A 26,226-nucleotide genomic window follows, 5' to 3' on the forward strand; every position below is an offset into this window, starting at 1 on the left:
TACAGCTTTAAACGACTACAAATGATCAGAAAAGGCTATCACACTTTAGTGTGTAGCCTACAACAGTTAAACAAATTATTTAAACAAAAAACAACTTTTTAAAGGTGTAGACAGTCAAATAAGTACAATATGTGAAAAAAACAAGCTTTTAAATCACAATAAATGCTGGAAAATCTGCGTTTAGGTGGAAAACAGTTAAGTACAGCAAGAAAGTACAGAAAATGGATAATTAATCACTCCAAAGTCTCTCTCCTAAGCTAGAAGGCTTGTATCAGTTTAAGGCTTTCTAGTGCTACCAGTAGGTTAGTTACAGGAAAGATAGGAAACAAGCGCAGATGTAGTCTTTTGAACCAGAAAGTTGAAAGAGAATGGACAAACTGTCCAAATGGTCAATAAATTACAATTTCTGGGCCAAGAACTTCTCCTCTTGTGGTAGACAGGCTACCTAGTGCTTACCACTCCCACTGGTAAGCTAGAAGGCTTTCCTCCAACATAGAAAGGCTTGCCGGGGCTCAGAAGCTTAGCAACAGTCCTGGATGCAGCAACTCTATATCTGGACTAGGCTAGTTACAGGAAAGGTGGGAAACAAGCGCAAGTGTGGTTTATAAACCAGAACGTTGAAAGAGATCGAAAAAAACTGCCCAAAGGCCAACAGTTACAATTTCTGGGCCAGGAACCACTCATCTTGTGGTAGCTAGGCTACCTAATGCTTACCACTCCCACTGATAAGCTAGAAGGCTTCCCTCCAACACAAAAAGGGTTGGGGGACTCAGAAGCTTGCAAAGAGTCCTGGAATACAGCAAATTTGTACCTGGACTAGACTAGTTACAGGAAAGGTGGGGAACAAGTACAAACATAGGCTTTTAAAAGCCAGCAAGTTCAAAGAGATGGAAAACTGCCCAAACAGCCAAATAAACTACAATTTCTGGGCCGAAACTCACTCTTTCCGTGGAGGATAGGTTACCTAGTGCTTACCACTTCCACTGATAAACTAGAAGGCTTTCCTCCAACACAGAAAGGCTTGGGGGATCAGAAGCTTAATAACAATCCTGGATACAGCAACTCTGTAGCCAGACTAGGCTAGTTATAGGAAAGGCATGAAACAGGCACAAGTGCGGCTTTTAAACCAGAAAGTTAAGAGATGGAAAAAAACTGCTCAAACAGCCAATAGCTACAATTTCTGGGCCAGGGACCACTCCTCTTATGGTAGATAGGCTACCTGATGCTTACTACTCCCACTGATAAGCTAGAAGGCTTCCCTCCAACATGGAAAGGCTTGAGGGGCTCAGAAGCTTACAGAGAGTCCTGGATACAGCAAATCTGTACCTGGACTTGAGTAGTTACAGGAAAGGCAGCTTAGAATTTTTTTTTTTGTTACAGAAAAGCAGCTAAAACAGCAGTAAATACAATTCAAATTGTAGTGCAGGCCAGCACACCCGAACATGTAGTAACACTACAGCAAATACAGTTCAAATAAATGCAATTAAACTAACAAATGACTAAAAAACAAGTGCAGAAGGCAATAAATTAGGCTACTACCAAGCAGTAATAAGTGCAGAGTAAGAGCGACTGAACAGATAACTGCACGCAGAAGAGAAACTAAGACAGTTACAGTAAGAGCAGATGAATAAGATATATATATATATATATATATATATATATATATATATGTATATATGTGTGTGTGTGTGTGTATATATATATATATATATATATATATATATATATATATATATATATGTATATATATATATATATATATATATATTTATTTATTTTATGAGGGAAGGAACAGAGCAGGATGAAGAGGCTACAGGGGTTCTCCTTCCCAAATGCTCTCTTTGTACACAGTAGGAGTGCCTGAAATCAGAATATGATCTCACTGCACTCAGTTGAATGAGCAAATGAGATGGGCCCAGAAGGAGTATCCAAATACAAATCTACAAGAGGGGCGGGCAATTTCAAAACCACCAACATTAATACCAAAACAAGAAGACAGAGGGTGGGTGGGAAACTAACTGTAGAGAGACAGCCACAACTTCAGTTGAGTTAATATTCAGTGAAAAACACAAATAAATAAATTAAATACAATACTATATGCAAAAGAGCAGATAAAAGTGTACTTAAATTCACTTATACATCCAGTTGATTTCAGGTAGATGTTAGCCAGCCAAAGCTCTGATATTAAGCAGAGATAATTCAAAATGTACCACTTCTATAAGGCAAGACAGGATGTTAGTGATGAGCTGAAACTACCTCCCACTGCTATCAGTGGCTACACAGAAATTCTAAAAAGTCCACAGAGACAGCCACAACTTCAGTTGAGTTGATATTCAGTGAAAAACACAAATAAATAAATTAAATACAATACTATATGAAAAAGAGCAGATAAAGGTGTACTTAAATTCACTTATACGTCAGCTGATTTCAGGTGGATGTTAGCCGGCTAAAGCTCTGATATTAAGCAGAGATAACTCAAAATGTACCACTTATATAAGGCAAGACAGGATGTTAGTGATGAAACTACCCCCCACTGCTATCAATGGCTACACAGAAGTTCTATAAAGTACTCTGTAGAGAGACAGCCACAACTTCAGTTAATATTCAGTGAAAAACACAAATAAATAAATTAAATACAATATTATATGCAAAAGAGCAGATAAAAGTGTGCTTAAATTCACTTTTATGTCCAGCTGATTTCAGGTAAATGTTAGCCGGCCAAAGCTCTGTGTACAATTCTTAACTGTATGCCATGCCTGACATTGCATTACTTTGGATAATTCCCCTTACTGTGAGATACAGCAATCTGAGTTCATATGTATTAAGTAGCCCCCCCCCCCCATCAAGGGTGCTTGGTTGCTAAGAGTTCTGCTGCAAAATAAACGTCTTTTGGCTTTTCCCGGTTATGGGTCACCACAGCGGAACTCCGGTCCGCTCATAATTTGGCAGTGGATTTTTACGGTGCCGAGTTGCCAGCCCGACACCCAACCTTCAAAGAAGGCACGCCCATTTACGCTCCCACCTATCTGCATGTCTTTAACGTCACTCGACCACTGGGAGGACATGCAGACTCCACACAAAAGGCACTCCAGCCGAGAATCAAATGGGAGAACCTCTTGTTGTGAGGCGACAATGCTAACCGCTGCACCACCGAGAGTTCTGCTGCAAAAAACAACTTTAATTTTAGTTGTACTGGGTGTTTCAGGATTCACAGTTATCTTTATTAATCAAAGTTTTGTTTTTGCACTTTTGAATGTCAAACAGAAGTATCCAGAAGTTTCATCATCTTGCCTTGTTTGAATGTCGGTGAGCAGTGCCCTACTATATTAGAATAGGAATCCCACCTTATGCAACATTCTGTTCCATGTTCTATTGCAGAGCGTCCATTGGGATGCTATTTATAACATAAAAATTGCTTCCTCTTCCTTCCCACTGTTGTAATAGGCATATTTCAAGATAAGAGTTTTTTAATTATTACAAAGATGCAAGAAGATAATATTGGATAACTCCAAAAGCCTAAGCTTTAGCAATTATTGCCTTAGCTAACTGGAGACAGTATCCTTGTACCCCAGCTAATGAGTCCTACTTCAGACTTGGGAATAATGCCAAAAAGGAAAAAAAATAGGACACAAAAGTCTGTGTCTGAGTCTGAGACAGAAACAGGCCCAGGCTGTAGGAAATTTCAAACCCTTCTAGAAGGAAATCAGTTTCTTTTCTTGTTGTTTATTTATTTGTTTGTTTTACATTTGTTGACTGGGTTTGTCCAACTGAGTTGAATAGCCCTTTTTCAGTGGAGACCCGGGGAGAAAAGCTCCACTAATTATACAGTAACCATATACAGAAGCAATTAACAGCAAAAAATCTGAATTTTTGCAAAAAAATTAAAATAGAAGCAGTAAAATGCCATATGAAAAAAAAAAAACAATTTTGACATAAGAGGTAGAAAAACAATAAAATCGTAGTATCGGTTGCAGCTAAGCATGCATCCTTCTGTTGAATATTTATCTAAAGTATTTACAGTTAAGGTTTAAAAAGGCAGGTAATAGACTAGATAAAGAAGGCTAGAGAGAGCTTGGGTTAAGAATAAGTGGAGGGCAGGTAGTAGATTGTCATTAGGATTGAAAGGATGTGTACAGAGAGTGAGTACAGTGGCAAAACCAGTGTCTTCTTAAGTATTCTTTGGTAACTCCCTTGAATTGTTTAAGTTGCTTAAGGGTCCTGATTTTAATGGGAGCCTTTTCCAGGCAATGGCAGGATGACAGCTGTCGAGGTTGCAGCCAAATTTGGTCTTGGGTTTAAAGATTTGTAGCAGGTCTTGGTTGAAGCTCCGGAGAGGTCTAGTGGGAGAATAATGAGAGATGAGAGAAGACAGAGTAGGACAGTAGGAAGGCTGGAATAGGCTAAAGTAAATAATCTGGAGCTGAGAGAGGAGAATCTGGTGGGGGGTAATTCTAGCCAGTTTAGGTGTTTTAGTGAGAGGCAGTGATGGGATTTGTAAGTTTGAGCAGCGAATTTAGCTACCTTGTTTGGCTAGGAGTGAGGAGTTGGGATTTGTGAGAATTTGAGAGCTATACATTAGACTGGGTAGGAGGTAAGCATGAGAGAGAGTTGCTTTTGCTTCATTGATGAGAAACTTCTTGTTTTGGTAACGGAGCCCTAGTTTCTGATGTCTTTCTGATACAATTATTTACATGCAAGTCAATCTTAAGTTGATCATCAATAATGACATCTAAGAGTGTTGTGCTGGATTCCACCTCGTTAGGTGTGTTACTGAGTGACTGTATAGAGAAAGTGGATTTAAGGTGGTTAACATTTTTGGGGAGAAAGAGTAATAGTTTAGTTTTTTTAGGGTTAAGGATAAGTTGGTTATTAGAGAGCCAGGTTTTGACTGAGTTAAAGGAAGTCTGAGTAGCTGAGATGAGTTCATAGGGAGAGTCAGCAATGGTGATGACTGCAGAATCATCTAAATATTGTACCAGGGACGACTGAGGGCAAGAAGTATAGAGTAGGTTAGTAAAGATATTGAAACGTAATGGACCAATGTTAGATCCTTGGGGAAAACCCATTTTAACTAGGCGAGCAGGGGAGAGTACAGAGTGCCATTTCACTGATTGGAGTGGGTCAGTGAGGTAGCTGGAAAATCAGTCAACAGTAGCAGCAGAGAAGTTATGGTTAGTCAGTTTGTTCACTAGTGAGAGAGAGAGAGAGAGTGTGAAAAGCTTTTGAGAGATCTAGGAATAAGCAAGAGATGAGTTTGTTGTCATCTTTGGCCAGGGAAATTGGTTAAGGAAGGATATTGGGGCAGTAGTAGTACTATGTTTAGGTCGAAAGCCATACAGAGTGGGTGTGAGCAAATTTTCCTGTAGTAGATATTGCATGACATGTTTATGTATGCATTTTTCCAGTACTTTAGAGAGAGGTGAGAGGATAACAATAGGTCTAAAATTGGTGAGTTCAGTCGAGTCACCTCCTTTGTGTGTAGGTAGAGTGTTGAATTGTTTCCAGATGGAAGGGACTTTAGACTCAGAGATGGAGCTGTTAACTAAGATAGATGCAGGGAGAGCGAGAGAGTCAGCTGCTAACTGAAGGAAAAAGGAAGGGATATTGTCAGCTGATGCCGAGCAAGGTTTTAATTTGGAGAGTAGAGATTTGATGTAGCTAGTAGATACATGTTTGAGGTAAAAAGTATTAGAAGAGTTTATGGTAGGAGCAGGTTCAGAAGAGTTTGAAGTGTTAGTAGTAGAGGGGTTAGGGTTAAATAACTTGGATATGGATTCAATAAAATAGGTGTTAAAGGTGGTGGCAGTTTCTTCTGGTGTCTTGTCTGGGCATGGATTGGGAGAACAAGGATTACCTGGATGCAAGGTTTGGTTTATCGAGTTCCAACTTTTTTTGGGATTAGATCTTAAAGGTTCATAGGTTGGTATTAGGCTATCAGCCCTAGGGCCTATACAAGCCTAGCCGTAACAATTCCCTGGCAATTTCTTCCCACACTATTTACTTCCCTGGACCCCTGTCTAGCAGGGCAACTGACATGATCCCTGGGGTAAATTTCCTTTCTCTCATCCAATCATCAAGGTTCCTTTTGAAGAGGGCCAAAGAGGCACTCTGCTTGACATGTATGGGCAGTCTATTCCAGAGTCTGGGGAGTCTCTGGGTCAGGAACCTATCCCTCCAGCATGTTTTGTTTATTGTGATGACAAGGTTTAGATTCCCTGGAGCGTGTGGGATTGGGATTTCTTTAAGTGTAGCATGTCCAGCAGCTCTGGGTTTGATATGGCCTTGCATGTTAAGTAGAGATCGTCTCTGAATAGACTATATGCGACAGAGTATAGCTGGAGTTTTTTAAGGTGGTCAGCGTAGGGCATCTGCTTTAGGCCTGTGATTCTTTTAGTGAGGTATTGGCCTTTCCAGTTGTTGCAGATGTCTTTAGAGGTACATACCAAATGGGGCGTTGTATTCTATAATGGGTCTAATGAGGGATGAGTACAGTGGGACAATGACCTCCTTTTTTCTGGATAAAAAGCCCTTGGTGATGAGGTGTGCCACATAGAAGGATTTCCTGACTGTTGTGGCAGTGTGGTTATCGTAGGTAAGACCACTGTCCACCTGTGTCCCTAAGTCTCTTATCACACTTTCGGTGTTTAGTGTACTGTCACCTATGTGGTAATTCATGGGTACATGTTTTTTTCCCAAAGGGGATAACTATACATTTCTTGGCAATGAGCTTGAGCCCATGGCTCTGGCACAAAGCATCTGTTTTTCTGTAAGGCCCTTTTGTAGAGTATCCACATCATTTGGGGATTCAGTAATGGCTCCCAGTTTGCAGTCATCTGCGAACTTTGTTAACCAGAGTCCCTTAGTATTGGCCTGTACTTCTGAGAAGTAGATGCCAAACAAGAGCGGTCCCAGGACTGAACCCTGAGGTACTCCACTTGTCACTTGTCTGGAGCTGGATTTGGAGTTGGCTCCTTTTGCAGTGTGGGTTCTGTCAGTTAGCCAGTTGGCAACCCATTGGGTGACGTAGGGATTAAAGCTGTAGGAGGGTTGTAATAGAAGTCTTTTTTGTCTTTATTAATATGTGTTTTATTTGTCAGATTTCTGAGTTCTTTATATTTTTGCAAGTCTGCAGGGAACTTAGTTTTTACCCATGTTTTCCATGCCCTGTCTCTAGTTTTCATTAGGGTGTGAGTGGCATTCATACCTCTCAACTGTCCAGAGTTTTGCAGAATGTCCAGAGTTTTGGTTCATAATTTTGGTCTGTTCCTCTTAACATTTGTGGTTTTCTAGCAAATCACTTGGATGAACTGAGGACTGAAGTTTCTAAATAATGACATACGTTTGAGTTTCTGACTTCAAATCCTTCAGGAAAAATGTCTGTTGAAACAAACCCTGTTATTCTAACAACAAGTTTGTTCATCAGTGCAGTATTTAAAATACACCCTTATTTGTGGGCCTTTATCCCCCCATTTTGTCAGGCTCTGTCCAGATTTCTTGCACTAAGAGGTTGAGATGTATGGTGGCATTAGATAACCATGGAGATATGTTAGATTTTATCTGGACCGTGTGGAGAGGAGCAAGTCAGTAAGAATGCTAAGGAAGGTGGAGTTGAAAGACTGGACTGCTTCATCAAGGGGGAGCTGGGTAAGGAATTTCCAGTTTACTCTGGACAGGAGGGCTTTAAAAGTCTCTAGGTGGAAGTTGTTTAATTTGCGACAGGTTATGAATCTGTGTGGTCTAGTGAAGTGAGGAGTGAATCTAAGCACTTTTATTGGGGAGTGTGATCACTTAGGGAGTTGGGTAGGGTTTCAGGGTTATGATACCTGGAGGGATTAGACACTAGTATCCAGTCAGTAAGAGTGCTAGGGATGTGTGAGTTGTTGGTAATGTGAGGGAGAATTTTGAGGACAGAAAGTTAACCTAATATTTACATCCCAGAGGAGGATGGTTTTGTTAGGAATATGTTGAGAGACGTATGAAAGAATGTTTTCCAGCAGGGGTTTGTTATCCCCTGGTGGAATGTAGATGGCTGCTACAGTGGTAGTAGTATAGTGATTGAGTTTAAGGTTAGTATTTAGTATTTAAGCGGGAGAAAAGGATGGGGTAGGTTTCTTAAGACTTGTAAGAGTAAGGTGGTTGGAGTAGATAATGGCAACCCCCCCCCCTTTTTTTTTTGGCGATCTAAGCGAAGTATACCATAACCAGGAGGGAGAATGTCTTTATCTGGGTTTTGGGATTTTAGCCAAGTTTCTGTTAGGGTGATGACATCAGGGGTGTAGTTGGAGATCCAGGTGTGGAGTTCACTGACTTTGTTTAGAATACTTCTGGTATTCGTTGAGTAAAAGAAGATATGTTTGTTTGGAAAGGTAGAGTCTCCTGGGTTGGGAGAAATAGAGTTATTGATGGAGGAGTGAGGGATGGGACCTGGATTTGGATAGATGTCTCCTGATAGAAGAAGGGCATCAGAGAGGAAGTAGAGTTTGTATTTGTATGGGTAGTAGGTGAGGTATTTTGTTTTACTTTTAGATAATATAGAGTGGGAGGGAGGAATTTTGATTTTGGGAAGAAGAGTATTAATAGAAAAGATAGGTGAGATAGGAAAATACTGCTGAGGAGGTGAGAAACCATTAGCATGGGGATTTGTAGGATCCTTCTGTGCTGGAGATAACTGGGTAGTATGTGATGTAAGAGTGCAAAGGAGAAATAATGGAGGCATGAAGAGAATAGAGAAGGCTGAGCAAACCATGATTAATGTGGAGAAGTTATATCTAGGCTGAAGTAGTTGGTGGTTGAGAAGTTATAGAAGGTATAGGTATCGGTCCTGTAAGAAAGTATGAGGAATTTTGGAGATGTCTCCAGTAGGATGAGTAGGTGATTGGTAGGAAGCAGATGAAAGTGCAACAGGCTACGTAGTTGTGTGTATAGGAGGGCAGGGGAAAAGGTTTGGGATTGTTCTAGAAGACAGGTAGGGGCGGGTGTTGAAGGATGCCGAGGTACTGACAGGTATAAAGGAAATGATACGGGGAGTGGGTAGGGGAGTGTAGTGAGGGCAAACGGATGGGGCTACACCTGAGGAGCAAGATTGCATGGAAAACTATCAGTGAGTATACACTAATTACTGTGGGCAGTAGTTTTATCAAAAAGGTAATGAAACACAGTTTAATAGACAAAGTAGAACACGGGACAAGTACGTTTGTGACTGTAGGGCTCAGGGCAAGAGGCTATGTAAAGTAAAGACTAGGGTAATTTATTGGGGCAGTTAAGGGGTCTAGAGTTAGTTAAATAAAAAGAATAAAAACTGGGAAGTGGTAGCTGGTGTTTCTGGTAACGTGCTCACTTAGGGAAGTATCTGTAGAGCAGGACAAGTAGGTTTAACAGCTTTAGTATTCTTGAAAGTTAAGAATTAGATGACTGTGTACTTTGTTTCTAAGCTTGGGAAATGGAGATCCTTGAAATCTTATGGTGAGACTTAAGGACCAATGTATCAGTGCCATGCTCTGGGTTAACAGCTAGGAAAGTGGTTGGGCAAAAAAATTTGTTTCTAAACTTGGGAAATGGAGATCTTTAAAATCTTAGGTGGGACTTGATCTCCGCAATGGACCGTTGTATCAGTGCCGTACTCTGTGGTTGTGCAAAAAAACTGGAGCACAAGCTACCACGGAACAAAGCTCAGCAAGGGGATTTTGTGTTTAGGTAGAGAGTGGACCAAACCATGTAATCAGCCCTGCTTTACATGTGATACTTGTCACAATATAACACACCTTGTAAACTGCTTTGAGTGGAATTTAATATTTTCTGTTAATCTCATTAAAATTCTTTGTGAACATCTGCTATATTATCTTTTGTAATTAGTTGTTGTACTTGTATTGTATTCCTTGTTTTCAAATTGATTCTCCTGGCTGAGCCTGAAAGTGGTCCATTGTGATCAGTGCTTTACCCTAGTCAACAAGTAAAAAATAAATACGCAACACAAAGAATGATGATCCCAGGTTCCCATTTCTTCAGTTTAAAGACACACTCTCCTTCCTTGGAGCTGGAACTGCTGGAAGTGATGCCTGGCTGTAGAGCACTAGATGCCAACTGGCTTTATCCTTTGATACTTGAGTCACTACGAGTTTCCAAGCCATAAGTATTTGCTTTTCAGTGTCTATTTGACTTAAGTCTTTGTCAGAGACTTGAGTCATATTTAGCGAGCTAATAACCCCATAATAAAGATTACTTCACCATCTATACCACATTGCATACAGCATTTTGCTACTTCCTTTTTGGACAAAGTACTAGAGAAAATTGTATAAAAACAGACACTGGATTATGTTAATGCCTATGGCCTACTTCCCAGCATACATCAATGAATCAAACAAGACCAGAACTTGGTAAATGCAGATTGAATGTTAACGGACATTGTGTAACATGGATAAATGGTTTGCTAACAAGTGCTTTACTTCCGGATAACATTTCATTCCATTGATCACGCATTTTTTTCTCTGGACGTGATGAAGGCCATAAGCTTTGTTAGTGGATCTATCACTTTATCACACCACCTGGACGATCATAGGACCATCATGATCAAACTAGACCCAGAAGCGGCTATTCTCGTGGGAGTGCCATGAGGAGTCGGTCTTGGGTCCCTTCACGTTAACTCACTGCCATTTGACACTCTTACAGTGTGCATCTCATGTTATATATGCATATGACCTGATGGATTGCTAAAGCCTGATAGTCATATCTTAGAATATACACTGAGCTAAAGTTTAGGACATTTCTTTCTTCACCTGTAGACATCTGCATTGTAGTCTAATGAAAGTAAGTCCAAAGAGAGAGGAATTTGTGTGATTTGAAGAAAATTGATTAGAAGGACATAGGGCAAAGGAATGATTAACATTCTGAAAAGTATTTAACAAAAAAACGAATCACAAAGTGTTATGTGACATATTAAGGTGCCAAGATTTGATAATACACAGAGTACGTGAACAAGAACAACATTGCGTAGCCAGAATAAGTATTTTGAGCAAATGCTACAACTCACTGTGCTTTGTTCGATGTTCCAGGATTAAAATATGCTTTGTACCACACTGATACAAGGAACTCTGAGAGGTTCATTAATTCAGGACTCTTACATAAGAATGCTTTGCTGAACAGTATAGCAGCATTTATTAATGATTTTTCTTTTAAGTTGTGGAGTCTGTAGTTTGAAAATTTTGCAAGACTACAGCTAGTTGTTAAAAATACATGTATAAAAGGTGGACTTCACAGTTTTTACCTTAGGAAAAAATAGCAAATAATTTTACTTTTGGTTGTTCTTATTGTTGATGTAACATAAATGGTTGCATGGGTATGGTATTTTTGCGTTTAACGCTTTTCTAGTTCATCTCAATGGGCAAGTCATAACATTCCACTGCAAGTGTGTGTTCATGAAATTGTAGGACTGTTTTGTCTTGTTTGCTATATTTTTTCAGTTTATACGAAAAAAAATAAATTAATTAAATGCTCAGGTATTTGCCAGTATTTCTAAACTAGCCTCATGCTTTTTTAACAGGCACTGTCATGGCTGTAAAATGTATTAGAATTTTAAGATGCTGGTAAAGATAGATTTATTTTTAGGTTTCAGTGTCATAAGCAATGGCACCTTTCAGCATCTCATAATGTAAATTTACTACTTAGATGTGGAGTGTGGACAGAGCAGAATGATGAAGTGCAGACATGTACACTTTTCAGAACAGAAGAGACAAGACAGAGAAAACTTCTGCCTGTTGGGTTAGTGAGCACGATTCCATATTTATTTGCTGAGTTTAATATTTGTGAGTTGTGAAAAGTCCAACTTTTCAGAGTAGAAATGTAGTGTCTGAGGCAGACATATGGAAAATAATGCAGGCTGAAATGTGGAAGTACACGGTATGATATAGAATTTCAATACGAAATGTTCACTTTTTGCAGTGTGTACATAAGTATATAAGATATATTAAGCCTTAATACTTTTTACTATTCCTTCATTAATCCTTTATGAGCAAACAGCAGCTAAGAATGGCTAGTATGAAGAAATGCTGAAACTTGCACTGTGCATGCAAAGAAGTTAATGGAACTCTGATTCACTGAGGCACTTCCCAAAATGTCAAGTAAAAGTAATATCTTTCGGCTTTTCCCGTTTAGGGGTCGCCGCAGTGGATTTTTACAGTGCCAAGTTGCCAGCCCGACACCCAACCTTCAAAGAAGGCACACCCATTCATGCACACACCTGCCTGCATGTTTTTAAATGTCACTCGACCATGGGAGGACATGCAGACTCCACACAGAAGGCGCTCCAGCCGAGAATCGAACAGGAGAACCCCTTGCTGTGAGACGACAACGCTAACTGCTGCACCACCACAACCTAAAATGTCAAGTGGTCACTGTAAAAAGATGATATCCTGTGGGCATTGTTTATGTTGTGTATGATACTTAATATTGATAGACATTTCTACAAGTTTTTAGAAAATGACTAAAGTTCGGTCCCATACATTTAAGTTATTAGAAAATGACTAAAGTTCGGTCCCATACATTTGTTTCACTGAATCTGTGGACATTGAAAAATCAGTGGAGAGGCCTTTAAATATCATATCAGCAATTTAGGCCTGCTTGTAAACAGTATGAGTTATAAAACATAGGATTTCTGTTAAATATCTCTAGAGGTTTTCGGTTGTTGCTGTCAAATACTGTTTTGCTTTTGAGTTTAGGTGAGGCATGTAGTCTGCTTCAGAACTTCATTTGATTGATTTATTCAGGAGCGGCCTTAGGTCACCTGGTGCCCTAAGCAAAAGGGCTCCATGACGCCCCCCCCCCCCACCACAACACCCAGTGCCCCCATCCTGGTCTACCTACATTAAATAAATACTGGAAAGCGCCCCTGCTAGAGCGGCGCCCTAGGCGGCCATCTAGTTGGCCTATGCCTAAGGCCGGCTATGGATATAGTTATTTTATTTACACGTGTTTACTGGGAAGAGTCCGACTGGGCCAGTATCCTGCTTTCAGTAGAGACCTGGGGAGAAATGCTCCAAACAGAAAATAAAACCAGAAGAAAAAAATACATCGGAATATTACATACATTGTATGATTATAAAAATATTTGATTAAGGTTACAGGCAAGGTAGTTCACAATATAGAGATGAACGTACAACTTAATAATAAGAAGCATAACATACATTTTTTTTTTTCTTTTTGTTATAGATTAGGTTACAAAAGAAAGAATCAAATGGACAAAATAGAGAGTCACTAGCTCATAGAATATAAGTTTGTATACATACAGGCACAGTCAGAGTAAGAGAACGTCAAGTGGGTATTATTAGCCTGGAGCTGTGCAGGAACATAGCCAGTGATTAGTGAGGTATTTTTTGAGGAGTACTTTAACATTGTGACTGTCTGGTTTGTTTAAAATGGGTTGGGGGAGTAAGCTCCAGGTTTTGGATGTTTTATTAGTGTAGGAAGGAGTCTCCGTAGTAGTAGTTAGATTTAGTTACTTTAGAATTAATTTTTCTGATGATCTAAGGGACCTGAGGATTATGTTAGGTTGTAATAGGTCGATGAGAGCAGGCCAGTTGTCAGATTTATGGATGGCACAATGAGGAATGGTTAGTTGGTTGAGGGGATAATAGGTTAGGTAGTTCAGTCCAGTTGAGTTGATGTAGAGCAGAACAGTGATGAGATCTATGGGGTTGTTTAACGGCAAATTTGTCTGTTTTGTTATAGCAAGTCTCTAGGTTTTTCAAATCAGTCTTGCACATGTTGGTAAAGATTTGGGAGCAGTAAAGTACAGTGGGTAGTAGGTGGGATCTGGCTGTGGATAGTCTGGCATTGTGGGTTAGGTATGACTTGGCTCTATAGAGTGTGCCAAGTTTGATGTGGACTTTAATGGTATGTGATACATGTTTGTCGAACTTTAGTTGGTTGTCTGGTCGACTGGTTCAGTTTTTGTACTATTGGAAGAGAAGATGGTGAGAGAGGGGGTTGGTTGTTTTTGGCCTTTTTGATATTGAAGACCTTAGGTTTAGTTTTGTTCAGGCTGGGCATGAGTTGGTGCTCATTCAGGTAGTTTTCTGTGTCTTGTAGGGATTTTTGTTTTTTTCTTGTAGTTCTTCAGGTGAGAAGAAAGAGTAGATGAGGGAGGCATCATTGGCGTTTTGAATGATAGAAACTCATTGAATGGAGGTACTGAGATTATCTGTAAATATGATGGAGGAGAGGTCCAAGGATGGAGCCTTGGGGGGACTCCAACTGAGGTGGGTAGTAGGGGGGAGAATTTATCTTCCCATTTGGTAGCCTGCTGTCTATTAGAGAGATAGCTGTGAAATCAAGTCAGGGTTGTTGTACTGAGGTTATATGTAGCTAGTTTGTTGAGACGTAAGTTGTGAGATACCATATTGAAAGCGCTTTGGACATATCAAGGAAAATTGATGCGATGAGTTGGCCATTATTTTTAAGAAGGTTTACTGTGTTAGTGAATTTTATAAGTGCGGTATTAGTACTATGCTTAGGTTGGAATCCTTGTTGAGAATTGGATAAGAGGTTGTTCTTCAGGAAGTAGTCGAGGAGTTGTTAATGAATATATTTTTCTAAGATTTTGGCTGGGGGGAAGAGTATGGCAATGGGCTGGAAACTTGAGAAGTCTGTAGAAGGGCCGCTTTTGTGTAGGGGGGATGATATGTGATATTTTCCCGAGGAGAGGTATGTATTATTTGGAAATGGAGTGGTTGATTAGTATGGATATAGGATAGGTGATAGCAGTAGCAGCTACTTTTAGAAATTCAATGGGGAGTTGATCAGCAACAAGAATACAGGGTTTTAATTTGGATAGCTTTTTATGTAACTGTTTTGTTAAGAGCTTAATGGAGAATAAGTTAGGGTTAGATACAGTAAGGGTGGGTAATGTTAGGGGTACAGCAGGGGTACATTAGAATTATTTTGTATGATGGAGGTAATTGAGTTGATAAAGTGAGTGTTAAGTTGTGATGCTATACTGTCAGAGGTGTTTTTGGTAGATGGTGTTGGGGTGGAGGGTTTTCCTGAGTTTAGAAGATACTTAATACTTTGACAAAACTTTTGGGGGTTGTTCTGCTGTTTTGTTGGCAGGTTTGGAAGTATTATTTTTTGTCATTGTTAAGTTTCTTGGCTTGGTTTTATAGTTGTTGATATGAGGTGAGGTTATCTTTGTTGTAGGAGTTTTGGTAGAATAACTAGGTTCTATCTCTTTAAGTAGTAGTTTAGTGTCTTTTGAAACCAGTGGTAGTTTTGTTTTTGTTCAAATTTTCCTTATAGGAGCTAGAATGTTTAACATTTTGAAGAGTACATTGTTAAAGTATTGTCCAGCGTGGTCTAACTGGAGGGTGTAGTCACAGTGCTGTAGAATTGAATTAAATATAGTGGGAGATAAATTTTTTGCTGTGGGTGTTTTTGAATATGATGATGATGAGTGTGTGGACCCGTTTCCTGCTAAAGAAGGATGGGGAATGGTCATTAAGCGTATCTGGAAAGGCAGCCTGATCGGTGACCTAGGTTGGGTTTATTTGTTAGTATCCAGTCTAGTATTTGTTTTTTGGAATGTTTATCGACAAGAGTGGGAAAGTTAATGGTTTGAGAAAAGTTATAGAGATTGATAAAGTTAGAGGGGTTATTAGAGGAGCAGGTAAACTAGTCTAGGTTCAAGTCTCCTAGTATTGTTTCTTGGTTGAAGTTATTTGATGCCCAGCAGAGTAGGTTTTCTATGATGGGTAGGCTTTTTTCGGGGGGGGGGGGTAAGTAGCAATGATTATTATTGTTTTGTGGGAATTGATTTCTAGGTGTGTGGTTAATATTTCGGAGTTGGGGAGGTCCAGGGGAGACCAGTTTAGTTGGACTAGTTTAAGGGAGTTCTTAAACATGATAGCAATGCCACCATCCCATTTGTTTAACCTATTATATCTGAAAATACTATAACCTTTTGTTAGAATTTCTTCATTTCTTAAATAGGGCTTTAGCCTGGTTTTAGTGATTAGAACCATGTCTGGTGCGTAGAGGGCGAGGGTAGTGTGGAATTAATTTACTTTGTTTATAATGCTTCTGAGGTTGAAATTAGTGATGAATAGGTCAGAGTTGTTGTTTTTGGGAGGTGGATGGTAGGGAGGGAGATTGATTTGAGTTTGGTTTAATGAGTGTGGTGTAGGAAAGGAGCGAGATTGGAAACGGGGTCGTGAGCCATGTTTGGGCACTGGGTTGGGATGGATATCTGCTTGGAGCTCAATTTGAGTTAGAGAGTGAAGCAGAAAGAGTCTGAGTGTAGATGTCTGAGGTGTTTGAGGAGGGAAAATAGAGGGGTTTGAGTGTGGATACATTTAAAACTGAAGAGAAATGTAGTAGAGTTATTGTAAAGTTGAGGGGTAAAGTTTTGTTAAGTTTCATAAAATACTGTATTTTTTAGGGCATACTGGTGCTTTTTGTTTATATGCATGTGGCTTTTTTGTGGTTCTTTTCTTGCAGGTGAAGTCAGGTCAACACAAGACCGGAGGTGTGCTCTTCACCTTATCCGCTTGGGAGATGTGATGCTGAGGATTGTAAGGAGCAAATCACGTCCTCTCCTTCACCTCATGAGGTCTTGGAGTGTTGTTGCACCTCATCTTGTAGAGGTAAGATACTGTGAGGAGGAGGAGTTGGTGGATGTGTGTAATCTGTCACGTCTCCAATGCTGTACTTTAAAAGAGAAATAAATAATGTAGCAGTCCATTCTACTTTTTTCTGTCTTTTCTGGATCACCCTTAATTTTTTTTTAATTAAGCAAATTAACCAACAGACAGCAAGTTTTCTGACTATTTTTAAATGCTTTTGGTCTGTATTTATAAAAACTTGCTATTTTGTATAATGTCGTGGCAATGCTTTTGGACTGTATTTATAGGAACTGTTAATCTCCATAATGTCATGAAAGCAAATACATGCTAGTAGTTTATATCTAATAGAATTAGCATAAAGTAAGTTGGAGAAAAGCAAAGACATATCATTATAATTTGCAGCTTGGCCAGTAGTCTGCAGTAAGTTTTTAAATAAATTAAGTGAATGCAGGAGTTACTGCATATTTTCTCCTTTTGACAAGTGGTGACATTAAGTACCCCAATACTTTCATTGTTGTGGTTTCCCCTGCTAGGTAGATAATGTACTGCGGCTTTAAAAGTACTAAGTTTGATCTGTGAGTTATATGACCAGGCTGGGTTCTGCTGTCTGGATTAAAGCTAATGGGGAAAATATGATGCTATCTTTGTGCGTGTATTACCTTTACACCATCCCATATTTTGTAGTCCATTCCTTTCTCTTGAATATGTGATATGATATCAGAAGGAACCTTTCTTTTTGTTCTGTTGTTTTTAGGAGACTTATGCATTTTGTTTGTGTTATTTTATCAATATTAGTCTGTGTGGTAAGTGAAATAAAGCTGTTAAAATTTCTGTACAAACTGTAAAAGTAAAACATTGGCATTGCCACTTTGTTAGTAAAATGGTATTGCCATTTTAAGAATGCATGCAGTCCATAATGCACTGCTCTCCACTTGCTGTAGTCAGCTTGATGCGAGATATTTGGAGTATTAACATTGTTTCAAGTGAATGTCTTTCTTTGCTGCCATGTTTTGAGTAAATGTTCTATTTCTAAAATACTAATATTCTGAATGTTCCTAAGGGTAGTAATGAATATCACAAAGAAAACCACAAGACCTGCATATCTGACATGGTGTCAGAACTGGGACTTTCATGATAAATAAAAACTAAGAGACTGCTTTAACACTTAATAAAACCACAGACATCAGTGCTGAGCTCCGAATAAAATATTTTACTGATAAAAAGCACCTTTACCTTGCAAAGAACAGTTTCACTGAATTTCAACCATTTAACCTAGAAAAACTGAATTTCTTCAACAGTGAAAAAATGTAACCCACTTGTGCAATTTGACTTCTCAAAAACGTTTGTCTAGTCCGCCTGGAGAAAGGTTTTGCACAGTTTCATATAGCAATTAAATTAGACAAAGAAAACTGATGAAATGTAGGTAAATACTCGTCTCTACTTTATACTCTTATGGGTTGAAAGGTTGAAGTCATGTACAGCTCCTTTTTATTTACAAAGAGGCAATGATTAGCAAACTGAGTGAACATTTTGCTCCAAAATGAGATGGAGTAGATAAAAGGGCATGCTTCCAAACTGTGTACAAGAAGGGATGAAAGTATTGAAGTGTGTGTGGAATGGCCGATAACTGTTTGTTTAATCATTCAAAATATGAACAGATTTGTAATAGAATTACAATTGGTCTGGTATACAAATAACCAGGGGCTGAACTGATTAAGAGCCAAAATTCTAGTTTAAACATAGCAAACTGTATGAAGTGAAACACAAAACTGATTATACATTTAAAAAGAGGTTTGATTTTGACCAAAGTAAATGAGAAGCAGAGTGAGTGTATGCCTGGCAAAAGCATGAGGTTATGACCATTACCATGAGTTGTGGCAGAGGTTGCAGGTGATATAAACGACTGGTCAGTTTTGCTGTCATTTGTAATCCAAAGCTAATTAAAGAGTTTGCTTCTGAAAAAGAAATGAAAAAAATGTACAGAAAGTATTTTTTTCTCTGGATTCAGTGACAGTTATGATGTAGTTAAGATTCCAATTCATGATACCCAGTTAAGCTTCAAAATTGATACAGGGGCTGACATTACTGTGATGTTATGTTTTACATACAGAAGTGTCTCACATCATCTGAAATGCATCGCCCTGCAGGCCAGCTCATGTGTATTGGTATATTACTAGCCATATCTGAGTTGAAGGGGATAAACTCAGTGCCTGCAGTCTTTCAGCATAAAATGACTTATTTATTCAGTGGGCTGGAAGGTGGTGTTCTGGACAGACATTGTTTTTTGGTCCTGATGGAGTTGCATGATTTTGGTTAAAGGTACTGCTACAGACCATCAAAGATTCTGGTTTACAGTTAAACCAACACAAGTGCTGCTTTATTAAAATGGAGATCTGAAGTAGTTTACTTTATTTGATCTTCAACCTGTGGATACCAGATCCGTATCGGATCTGAGCTGGCAACTTCACAAGCATCTGCTTTGAGCTCCTCCCCCTACCCATAATACACCACCACTACCTTCCAACCCGCAGATCTCATTTGCCGCGGCTTTGCAGTGCATCATGATCCTTGAGCTCCGGATCGTGAGTAGAGTTTTGAAGTTTGTGATTTCCTTTTTTGATAGTTTGTGTGTCTTTTGGTAGTATAGGTCTCCTCCTTTCCTCCCCCTTGCTGGTGCATCCAGTGCAGATAGTTTTCTATAGTTTTAGGTAGTTGTTCTGTAGTAGTTAGACTTTCTCCCCCTTCAGCTTTCTATGTACTTGTGTTTTTGAGTGTGTGGTGGGTGGTGAGTGTCTTTTGTAATTTCTTTGGCTCTGGTTATGGCTGATCAACCAAAGCAAGTTTTTAAAAGATGTACAGTGTGTGGCCACAAACTGTTGCCTGCCAACAGCCACACTCTGCAGTATTTGTGCAGGTTTTAACCCGTGAGCCCTTAAGGACCATAGGGCTAAACTTACGATGAAGGGCCTTCTATAGAGGTGGCTACCTCCAGTTCTGCTTTGTTCACATCTGTGACCTCCTCTCCTTTGGCTCCTGCAATTGCTTCCCCTCCCTCCCAGGCTGGGACTCATCCTCCTACCTCTAGGGCTGTGGATGGAGAACTTAGAGAGGGAGAGAGAAGGAGAGAGAGCACAAGAGTGATAAGAGGAGGAGGTCCAAGGACCTTTCGGCTCCGACCGGGCCTCCCCCCAAACTTCAGACTAGGCACTAACCTGACTCCCCTCAGCTCCAATCTCCTAGGTTTTCACTGGAGCTGGAGAAGCCCAGGCCATCTTCTAGGGCTTCCTTTTTTAAACCTGTCAGGTCAGAGTCCATAGCTTTGTCGCAGTCTTTCAGAAGCTGACATGGATAAAATGATGCGGGCATTTATTTGCACAGAAATTCAGAAGGGAGTCTTGCTGGCCCCCTCTCCCTCTGGAGGGAGGAGCTTGCTTCCCTTCTTTACACCTATATCTCCTGCTCCGATCCAACCCCCAGTTTCGGAATACATGGATCCAAGAGATTCCCTTGTCAGGGGGTCGGCACCAAAGGTACATGTTTCCTCGATGCCGGCAGCTGCCTGGAGCGTGTCAGATCCGACTAGCTCAGATCCAAGGGGATGGAGTTTTTTCCCTCTGCTCCAACCTTGGGTCACAGCCACCTTCTCAGCACACCGTCCACTTCAGGCCCAGTTCTGATCCCCACATTGGATCCAGGGAGAGTGGCTCCCTTACTGGTCTCCCAGGAAGCTTGCTCTCCTTCAGCGTTCGACGTTGTGGAAAGGGTCCTGTCCAATGGGTCAAGGCCCCTGACTATATCTTTGGTCTCAGCACCGACTCCCTCTGTTTTTGGTGTGACTCCCACCATTTTACCGCAGGGACAGCCCATACTTGAGGAGCTCCAGGCGATTTTTCCCTTGAGGAATGACAAGTGGTTTGCGAGCCCCCTCCAGAGAGCCCCACCGGAGAGGTTCCTCGCAAGCATATGTGCAAGGGTAAACACTTGGACTCCTCTCCAGAGTCCCTCATAGAGGACACTGATTTGGATGATGGGGAAGGTTCCCCCAGATCACCAGCCGAGAATGTCTCCTTCGGAGACATCATGGAACTTTTGCACCAGCGGGGAGGTTGGTCCATCCCAAAACCTTCCTCAGATGAATCTGTGTTCCTGGAGGCTTTCGGCATGGGCCCATCTACTTCCTGGGTGTTCACCCCCCCCCCCATGGATCCATTAATTGAGTTGGTCACCTCACGGGCTTGGAAGGAACCGGACAATGTGGAACCAGTCTACTTCCTAGGTGTCCGTCCCCCTATGGATCCATTAATTGACTTGGTCACCTCACGGCTTAGAAAGAACCGGACACCATGGAACCAGTCCGAAAGCGCCCGGATAAAATTTTAAGCCCCCCCTGTGGACAGACCTGCTTGGAATAAAGGGTCACCAATAGACCCTATGGTGGTAGCAGCCGCCACCAAAAGGGAAGTAGCCCAGGAGAGTTCCTCGGCCCGTCCTCTTGACTGTGAGTCTAGGACAATGGATTGCCTATAGAAGCGGGTTTATGCATCAGCAACTTTTTCTATAAAGGCACTGAACTATCTGGCCCATGTTACTCGACTACAGCGCAACCTGGTTAAGGAACTGGCTGAGTCACCCCCACAGTCCTTGTTGCAGGAGGACAGGCATATGTTCTCCTTGAGGATGGCTACCTTGACAGCGGTTTCTAATACGTCCATGCGACTCCTCTCACATGCGACCGAAGGAGTGGCTAGGGCAGCAGGATTCGGTGTTTCCATGAGGCATTATGCCTAGCTCAGGTTGTGTCCGTTCACAGAACCCTTCAAGGCATCTTTTGCGACTGCCCCTTATGACTGTTCTTCCCTCTTTGGAAAGACCGTCTGACATACCTAGGTCCAGAGTGAGAAAGACAGGAAGACAATGTCTGCTGTCAGAATCCGCTTTTCGAACCCTCAAAGATCATTTTCCCGGAATGAACAAGGGCAAAAGAAGATGTGGTTCTGGAAGTTTCAGTATTCCCGGGACACTCAGGGCCCTTCTTCCCCTAGAGGCAGAGGGGGACAGAACAGGACAAATACCGGCCCAAAGGCAGAGGGGTTCCGAGGAATGTTGGATCTCGAGAACTGTTCCTGGACAGGCCCGTGCAGCAACCCTGAGGGGTGGGCCAACTGCTTTGCTCTGGAGGCAGTCGGGGGGTGGGGGGAGTCGACTGTCATTGCACTTGACGTCATGGGAGTCCTTGTTATCAGACCATTGGGTGCTTCAGATAATTTCCAGAGGCTATTCAATCCCGTTTGTAGTTCTCTCTACCCCTTCCAAACACCTCCCAGATGTACCACCCGTGCAAAGGGAGGCAGCAGCACTAGAGGTTACCAAGCTGCTAAAGAAATGAGCCATCAAAACTGTCCCCCTAGATCAGTCCAGATATGGCATCTACTCCAGGTTCTTTGTGGTGCCAAGAAAGACGGGGGACTTAAGGCCCATTCTGGACCTGCCTACTCTGAACCTGTCAGTTGCCAAAGAAAACTTCTCAATGGTCACCTTACAGTCCATCCTGCCGTACCTGCAAGAGAGCAACTGGATGTGCTTGTTCGGCCTCCAGGATGCCTACTATCACATAAAGATGCACAGAAGCTCCAGAAGGTTTCTCTGCTGCTGGCTAGGGCCAATCATTTATCAGTTTAGGGCCCTACTCTTTGATCTCACCACAGCCCCCAGAATGTTCACCAAAGTGATGGCAGTAGTAGCGGCTCACTTGAGGCTTCAGGGGATTCGGGTCTACCCTTAACTGGATGGTTGGCTCCTTACTGCTCCCACCAAGCGTCTACTTTGTCGGACCAGAGACTATTTCCTATGCCTTGCACACCAACTAGGTATTACAGTCAACACAGCCAAATCTCTTCTGAACCTGTCCAGGTTATAGAATACATAGGAGCACAGATAGACATGTTACAGACAAAAGTCTTCCTGACCTCGGAGAGAGTTCAAAACTTAAGGATGCATGTCACTTTCATTTATCAATCTTATCTCCTCTCAGCAGAGTCTGTTCTAAGGACCCTAGGCTCTTTGGCAGCAACGTTCACACTTCTACCGTGTGCTCACTTACACCTGGACTCTGGTGCTGCAGTGGTCTTTGTTGGAACTTCTGTTGTCGTACCCAATACACATAAGCAAAGTCTGCAGGTCGTCCCTTCTATGGCGGATGCATTCTCTGGAAATCTTGGAAGGACACCTTTTGTCATAGCCCTTGCCCAAGTCACAGTGACCACGGACACCCCAGCTGGGGTGGGGTGGGGGGGCATTGCTCGGGAAGGACAGTCCAAGGCATGTCATCCCCAATCGAGATCAGTTTGCATATAAATGTTCTGGAGATGAGGGCAGTCCTTTTAGTGTTGCAGGCCCTTCATGCCTTTCTACCTCTGGGAACCATTGCAGTTCAGTCAGACAACATGTCAGTGGTCTGGTATAAAAACAAACAGGGAGGCACCAGATCTTACCCCCTTTGTCGCGAGGCCATGAGAGCTTGGAAATGGGCGATCTCCACTGATTGTTTTCTGGTAGCAACGCTTATTCCGGGGCGGTCCATCATTCTGGTGGACAAACTAAGCTGGACTATTTTGACACCTTATGAGTGGTCTCTGAATCCTTCAGTAGCAGAGCAGATCTTTGTAGAGTGGGGTCAGCCTTGCTGTGATCTCTTTGCTGCTCCTTCCAACACAAAGTGCAGTGAGTTCTCCACTCTGAACCCCCCACCCCCACCAGGGAATCCCCCAGAGATGCTCTAGTCCATGCTTGGCCTCCCGGCTTTACTTATGCTTACCCTTCTGTACCCCTTATTCCAAAGTTCCTCCAGAAGGCTCATCGACTGGAGAGAAAAGTGATCCTTCTTGCTCCATTTTGGCCTCGCCAGGTATGGTTTCCCTTCCTTTGGTCTCATCTTCTAGCTCCTCCTTGGATCCCATTCCAGATCTCATCTCTCACCCCTCAAGGGTCCCTCGTCTGAATCTGGACAGTCGGAAGCTCACGGCTTGGCTGCTCCAGTTTCCTTAATTGTTAGGACTCCCAGGTTGTCTTCTTCGGTGTGGACTATTCTGGTGGCAGCTCATAAGTTTCCTTTTGGACCTCTCAAAGGAATTTAGATCCTTTCACGACTCCCATTCTGGCTATCCTTGATTTTTTGGCAAACATCTTTCAACAGGGGGCTAGCCCTTCTGCGGTGAAGGTTCAGCTAGCCGCCATTTCTCACTTTCATGTTGGTGAGAACTCTGCCTCTTTGGCCTCTTCCAGATTGTGCAAAACCTTTATCAAAGGTACCTTCCTCTTACGTCCTCCAGTCACAGATCTTACCCCCCTGTGGGACCTTACTATGGTACTACAAGCGCTGGTTCTCCTCCTTTTGAACCTGCAGCAACTGTAGATCTTAAGTTTCTGTCTTGGAAGACAGCCTTCCTAGTGGCTGTCACTTCAGGCTTTGTCTGTTGAGGTTCTATACATGGTCTTCCATAAGGACAGGGTTTCTCTTGGCACCAGTCCCTCCTTTCTTCCAAAAAGTGGCATCCGAGGTCAGTATCAATCAGACTATCAATTTACCTGTTTTCTTTTCAAATTTCACAAACAAAGCTGAATACAGGTTCCATTTGTTGGATGTTCATAGACGTTTCTATTTTCACAGGACCAAATCTTTTCGTAAATCTGACCAGTTGTTTGTGTCCTTTTATAAACCATTTTTGGGTAAACCTATTTCCAAGGTGACCATTGCCAGGTGGATTTCACTTTGTATCCTTTAGATCTACAAGGATAAAGGTTTGTCTCCTCCGGGTCAAATTAGAGCTCATTCGACAAGGTCCATGGCTACTTCTGTGACCTTTTGGTCTAGAGTATCCTTAGACAACATTTGTTCTGTAGCTACTTGGTCCTCATCTCATACTTTTATTTCTCAGTATAAATTGGCTTTGATTTCTCGAAGGAGAGCATTCTTTGGTTCTGCGATGCTTCAGAATATCCTTCCATGAGGGACACCCAGGTGTTAAGTAGCTGGGGATTCTATCCCACAGATTGAAGATCAAATGAAGTAAACTACTTCAAATAAAGAAGTTATATACTCACCATAACATTCCATCTGAGTAGTTATACTTAATTTGTCTTCAACCATCCCTCCCTCCTTCCCCCTGGCCTTACCATATGGACATGTTTCATAGGTGGCGCATTGTGTGCGGTAAGGTGATTTGGATCGGGTTGTTTAGTGTAGGGTGCAGCAACCTCGATCAGAGGGTTGGAAGGTAGTGGTGGTATATTATGGGTAGGGGAGGAGCTTGGAGCTCGGAGCAGATGCTTGTGAAGTTGCCGAGTCGGATCAGATACGGACCCAGTACCCAGAGGTTGAAGACAAATGAAGTGTAACTACTCAGATGGAATGTTATGGTAAGTACATAACTTCTTTTTTCAATACTTTGGTGCCATGTAAGTGCTAATGGAATCAGACCTGATGTTAGCAAGATTAGAACAATAGCAGAGTTATAAAATTCACCTTGTGGGTAAGTTTGTGCTAGAACTGTCAACAGTGCATTGTCCTTTAACTGACTTGTTATAGGAAAGTGTACCTTGATCATGGGATCCTATGCAAGTCCACACATTCAACAAAATACAAGAAATGGTTCCTACAGCTCTACTGTTAACATAATATGGTGTCACTAAATCAGCAGTAGTGAGTGCTAATGGTGCTGACTATGGCTTAGGTTCTGTATTCGTTATTATAGCTAATCAAGTAGTGCATCCAGTTGCTTATTCCTCCAGAATGTGATGCTGACTAGATTCTCACAAATCAAGAGTGCTTTGCAAGTCCAGATATTTGTTAGAACTCAAGAGTTTGCAGACTCCTACGACTTTGGACAGTGTGCCACATAGGTGCTGAAGACTGGTAGTGAGACTGAGAAGATTCAGTGGCAAAGCAATGCATGTGCCTGGAAAGCAAGTTGTTGCCAGTGTGTTGTCCAGAAATCCTATGTCGTCAACAATTACTGGGCACTGATGATGACACTGTTGCTTATGTTCAAAGCATAGTGATGACTAGTCCTGTAACTACCCAAAGATTACACAAGCTTAAACAAGCTACTGTAAATGACTAAGAATTGCAGGCTATTTGCCATGTACAAAATGGATAGCCGGATTGTTGATTACCCAAGCAATTTATGTACAAGTACTATACAGTTAGAGCACAGTTATCTGAAGTTGATGACTTGTTCTTAATATCAAGACAGAATTGTGGTATCCTCATTTCATTGAGTAGATGTGCTACCTCATGTACATGAAGGTCATCAGGATAAAAAATGTTAATGTGATGTCCAAATATTATTCGATATCAACCTGGTGTCTAAGTGTCAATTTTGTATTGTACATAAACCATCACAAAAATGAGAGCCACTTATGCCAACAGAAATATGAACTGACTTACCAATATTAGAGTCAGAACTAGAGCCCAACAAAATGACAAAAAGACAAAGCTTCATCCAAAAAAAAAAAATTTACAACCAGTATCATTTTCTACTACACTTTCTGCAACAAGACCAAGCTGTCAGTTTGAAGTTACAGTGAGAGAAAAGGTAGGACACAACAGGGGTTGCAGCCC

At 41.5% G+C, this 26,226-nt stretch overlaps 1 protein-coding gene across 1 annotated transcript in view; it reads left to right on the forward strand.

Moving 5' to 3' along the window:
• ARFGEF3 (ARFGEF family member 3) overlaps positions 1-26,226 on the forward strand; it is a 2,280,599-nt gene that overhangs the window by 1,553,475 nt on the left and 700,898 nt on the right. Inside the window, exon 21 of the mRNA XM_044087095.1 lies at positions 16,483-16,628. Coding sequence (XP_043943030.1) covers positions 16,483-16,628 — 146 coding nt within the window. The remainder of the gene's footprint in view (positions 1-16,482; positions 16,629-26,226) is intronic.

This window comes from Protopterus annectens, chromosome 1.part1 (genome assembly GCF_019279795.1).
Source record: "Protopterus annectens isolate FY-2018-M chromosome 1.part1, PAN1.0, whole genome shotgun sequence".
NCBI lineage: Eukaryota > Metazoa > Chordata > Ceratodontiformes > Protopteridae > Protopterus > Protopterus annectens.